This window comes from Mandrillus leucophaeus, unplaced genomic scaffold (assembly GCF_000951045.1).
Source record: "Mandrillus leucophaeus isolate KB7577 unplaced genomic scaffold, Mleu.le_1.0 Scaffold19, whole genome shotgun sequence".
Classification (NCBI taxonomy): Eukaryota; Metazoa; Chordata; class Mammalia; order Primates; family Cercopithecidae; genus Mandrillus; species Mandrillus leucophaeus.
The window spans coordinates 6,130,976-6,135,829 of record NW_012101920.1 but is presented as its reverse complement, the minus strand read 5'-3'; the positions used below and the strand labels follow the sequence as shown (position 1 = coordinate 6,135,829).

Below are 4,854 nucleotides of genomic sequence, written 5' to 3'. Positions count from 1 at the left end.
GCACTTTCCCTCGCCCCTGGGCGGCCCGACTTAGTTTCAAAAGGATGCGGGACCCCATCTGCCCAGGGGTCTCGGGGAGCCGGGAACCTGGAGGACTGTCTCTTATACACATCTAGATGTGTATAAGAGACAGGGGCAGCCCCGCTCCCTCCTGGCTCTGGCGGCCGGGCCAGGCCTGCTGCTGGCTGCCTGTGGGCGCCGGCTGGTGCAGGGGGTTGATGGCGGCGGCATACGCTTCCCCCAGATGCGAGTAGGGGTCGGCCGACTGGGAGTAGGCCAGCTGCTGGTAGGGAGGGGGAAAGTAGGGTGGCGGCTGATATTCGGCGACTCCAGTGTGGGAGAGGGGTGGCGCGGGGCTGTAGAGGTGCTGCCCGGCAGAGGAGAGGTGGGGGACTCGCGGATTCCCATTGCTGCTCCCGTCGTGGCGATCCTGGAGGAGAAAAAAAAAAGGGAGACCCCGTTTGTGCGAAACCCCGCTAGTGCGAACTGGCCGGCGTCGCCGGGCTGCGCGAAGGGCCCCAGGGGTCCAACTCCACCCGACCCGGCGGGGCTTGCCCAGGGTCGGAAGGTACCCGGGGGCAATGCGCCCCGAGGATTTCGTTGTAAGCAAAGAGTGCGCGGAGGGAGGAGAGTCTGGTGAAAGACCTGGGGGAACGAGTTCTCAAAGCCCGGCGGCGAAGGTCTGGGCGCTGCTCCGAAGCCCGAGGCGCTCGGAGGCGCCGAGTCCGAACCCTGGGTCTTGGGCCAGAAAAGGACAGGGCCGGAGCCTGCGGCGAAAACGCCGGAGCCCGGGGCGAAGGAGCTGGACGCCTGGTGCAGAGCGATCTCGTGGAGCCCGCCCATGGCGCAGGGACTGCTGGAGGTCGCAGCGCTGCAGGCGCGGACGGAGCGCGCGGCGCGGGACATGCGCACCTCCCCCGCCCCCGGGACCCTCCCTTCCACGCCCTCGGGACAAAGACCTCCGGGCCGGCGGCGCTCGCAAAGCAGGGCCCGCCACCCTGCCCCGCCCTAGGGAGTGATGAGGGAGCGCGCGCACAGGGCGGCCCTCCATGCTGGCCGGGCCCAGCCGAGGGGAGTAGTAAGTGGGGGTGCCCTGCACGGCCAAGGGCAGTGTTCTCGCACATCCGGGCGCAGAGGAGGCATGAAGGACCCTGGAAATTGGGCAGCCTTGTCCGCGCACTTTCCCTCGCCCCTGGGCGGCCCGACTTAGTTTCAAAAGGATGCGGGACCCCATCTGCCCAGGGGTCTCGGGGAGCCGGGAACCTGGAGGAACATGGCGCTGTCGCCTCCTGGCGGAAGCGCCCGGGCTTGCGGGCAGGGGCAGCCCCTCCAGGGCCCGGAGGCGCAATGAGCTCCCACGAGTCCGTGGCCGGGCTCCGCGCTCCCAGCGCGCCGCAGCTCGCCTAGCGCTGCCTGAGTCTTCTTCCTCTTCCCGCTCGCCGCCTCCCTCCCTCCCACTCTCCGAAACTCTAGCTCAACCTGTCCGACAGGCTGGAGCACTCGCGAGCGCTTACGGCCCCATCTGGCCTCGGGCACCCCCCCACACACACTCCCCAGCCCCCACTTCTTTTGAAAGCCAAACTTCGGTTGTTTTCGTGCTTCCTCGAGGAGGTAGCGGGGCAGGTGACAAGCCGGCCTTGGAGGAGTGTCCGCCAAGGTGTCGCTGGCAGGTAGCCTCATCTGACCCCTTGGGACGGAGACTTCGTGCGTAAAAGCCACGTCTGAGGGTTGCAGACGGGGCACTTTTCCGAGAAAACGGGAAGCAGGGCTGTTTGCCGCTTAGGAAAGCGCCCGGTAAGCTGTGTGGGTGGGATTTGCCATTCTCTTTCCAGGCCTCGTTCCCGAGGGCAGGCCATTTAGGAAAAGGCCCTATACGGGAAAGGGACCCTGCAGAAATGGACTAAGGGGTGTCCGGAGAAGTGAATCCCGTCCCACCGAGAGGTCAGGGCTCTTGTGCCCTCGTTCCCGACCTCGGTCCAGTGGCCCCTGCCTCCCGGACTGTCCTCGGCGGGGCGGGGCTGCACCCCGGAGCCCCAGCTCACCTCGCAGTCCTCTTCGTACTTGACATTATCGGTTATTTTCCACAACATGGCGTCCGGCGTCCCCCAAAACAATCGCCAGTTAAATCCAGGCTCCCCCCAACCCCCAAGCGGTAAATCCAAAATCGGGGTCACGGTGACCAGGCGTCTGCCGCCGCCCCCGCCTCGCGCGGGCCTTGCTGTACGGGTCACTGGACGCGCATCGGCGGCTCTGCGAGCGTAGATGCTGCCGCCGCGGGTGTAAAGACCGCTGCCGTCGCGGGTGTAAAGACCGCTGCCGTGGACAGGGAAAGCCGCGCCCGAACTGTGTGCCCTGGCGATAGCCGGGGGACCGGAGCGCCTTAATGAGAAGGAAATTATCATAACTCCTCCCCGGGGGCCGGCACGGAGGCCCAGGCGCCGGGCGGGGCGGCCCCCAGCCAGTCCCAGTCTAGCTCCGCCCCGCACCCGGGCCTGGCGCCGCGCCGAGCCCCACGCTGTGAGGGACTAAGAGCGGAGTCAGTGGGCGGTGCCTCGTTGACAGCCGAAGACCTGCGAGGCCTGGGTCCCCAGACGCGCCTTCCTTCTGTCACCTCCACCGTAAGCACACCTGAGATTGGCAGGGCTGGAGGAAGGGATCCAAATACTGAAACCCACCCCTCTTTCGCCTAAACGGCCTTCACTGGGTTCTCCAAAAGACGGATGTCACCTGGAGTTAAGAATCTGCGCATTCGGGGAGCGACTCAACAACCGGGGTCTCCTCATCTCCTAAAAACACATCCCATCCCACCTACTTCCCACTGAGGCTAAAGGTCTGAGCTGGGATCATGCAACTGGAGCCCCAATCCACCAGAGACGCCCAGTTCCCTCCGTGGGCACAGCGCGGTCCTGGCCCCGGGACGGGAGGAGAGAGGAAAGGACTCCTGGGGAGTCTGCCCCAGGGGCCGCAGAGGCAGCAGACGGTCCTACCCGCCCAGGAGTTGCGGAGAGCGGCGTCTCGCCGCTGTTGCCCGAAGCGCATCTCCCGCGGCTGGCTGAGGCCGGGGCGGGGTGGGGGGAACTCGCGCGCACTGGACCAGCCCAGCGGCCCGGCCCTGCCCTGCGGAAGGCCGGCTCGGCAGCTGCCTCCGGCGGGCCGGTCACTCAGAAGCCTCTACTCACCCTCTACTCACCCTGGGAAAGAAGCGCCGGGCAGGAAGAAAACCCGAGCGCTACGAGTAAGGTGGGGGTGAGGAGGTGCAGAAGTGGGGAGAGAGCGCGCAGAGAGCCCTCGACTGGAGAGGTAGACACCCAGGTCCCACATGTTGAGGCAGAAAACGAAACTTCCTTCCACACAAACGCTGCTTCCCTCTCCCCTTCGGTACTTGCCACCCAAACTTCAAAGCAAAGTGCAGTATTAATTTTTAAAATTTAAACTAACGAAATTCTTTGGCTTAGTTATTACGCAGCAATTGACTTTCATTGCAAGGGGAACATCGCTAATTCTCGAGGTCGTATTTGTTGGGACGCCCCAACTGGCTCCCTGGGCTGGATTTAAACATTCTGAGGGGATTCGAGGAGAAGACTATTTCTATTTGATACTGAATACAATTTTGCAATAATCAATGCCTATCAGGACGGTGCCCGCACCTGGAGTAGACTTGACTCTCCCATCCACAGAAATGTGGCATCCACTGCCTCGCGGTTCCTTCTCAGGTTCGCTTGACTTTTAGCATTTATTTAGACCCAGGTGGGCCTAAAAGAAAATAATAATAATAATAATAATAATAATAATAATAGGCGTCGTCCAAGGGAAACTTTCCCCCGGCCTTAGCAGCCAAATCCGAGTGATTTTCCGACCAGATGCGAGAACAAAATCTGGAAGTTGAAACCACTGAGACTTTTCGGCCAAGCATGTCTGCGGGGCTTTGCACTAAGGAGAACAGTGCATAAAAGACACACAGGACCCTGACACTTCGGTCCCAAAACAGGCGTCTGGGGGTAAAATAAGTTACTGCAGAAGCAGCGCTCCTGGTATTAGCGGCGGAGGAGGGGGACACCTGCCAGAAGCAGAAATTAGACCTAGGCCCGCAGGCACTCCAGAGCCCAGGTTCAGGAAGATGGGGTCCTAGATTCGCCAGAGGAAGGGTGCGGCGCCTCCTTCGGGCGCCTGAAACTCCCTGACGGGTGCCGCTGGGCTGTCCGACATTCTGGGCCTTCTAGCCCTTGGTTTTATTCTCTGACCCGGCCTGCGGTGCAGCTTGAACAAGTTGTCTCGTCTGTGCTGGCAACTTTACCTCCGGCACGCTGGGGCCCGGAATGGGCAAGAAGGTGCTCATCCCCCATCGCAGGCCCTGGCTCTCCTTTCCCGCAGCAATGCTAGCCAAAGCCGCCCGGAGGAACGGAGATGGCTCCCCGCCTGGGAGCGTCTACGCAGGAGTCGAACGGAGCCGATGGGCACTGAGGGCTTGCGCAGCGCCGTTCTCTGGGCCCAAAGGACCCAGAGGATCCGGAACCGCTTGGCAAAGGCCATTCTTTCCCAAGGAGCTTCCCTGGACCCCGGCGCTGCCCGCTTTGCAATGGGTAAGCGCTCGAACTGGAGCGCAACCTACGAGCCCTCTTTAAGGAAGGCGGCTAGAACAAATCCTCTGTCTTCTTGGCACGGGAGACCCTTCCCGAATACGCACACTCTCGGCTTCTGGGCCGGCACCCAGGCACGCGCGCGCCCTTGTGAGGAAGCCTCAACCTTCCTTGATTTCAACCTTTGTGCTCAGCAGACAGCCGGGAACCGAAGGCTCCAGCATCCAAGACAGCCTCCCTCCAACGTCCCCGCCCCTTGCCCACGCGAAGACGCGGA

The 4,854-nt window shown here is 62.6% G+C and overlaps 1 protein-coding gene across 1 annotated transcript in view; it reads right to left on the bottom strand.

Moving 5' to 3' along the window:
- TFAP2C (transcription factor AP-2 gamma (activating enhancer binding protein 2 gamma)) overlaps window positions 1-2,379 on the bottom strand; it is a 10,122-nt gene extending 7,743 nt beyond the window's left edge. The window contains exons 1-3 of the mRNA XM_011978179.1: window positions 2,043-2,379; window positions 132-430; window positions 5-29 (exon numbers count right to left, since the gene is read on the bottom strand). Of these exons, the coding sequence (XP_011833569.1) occupies window positions 5-29; window positions 132-430; window positions 2,043-2,090 (372 nt within the window). The 5' untranslated portion in view covers window positions 2,091-2,379. The remainder of the gene's footprint in view (window positions 1-4; window positions 30-131; window positions 431-2,042) is intronic.
- Between the last annotated feature and the right edge of the window lie 2,475 nt (window positions 2,380-4,854).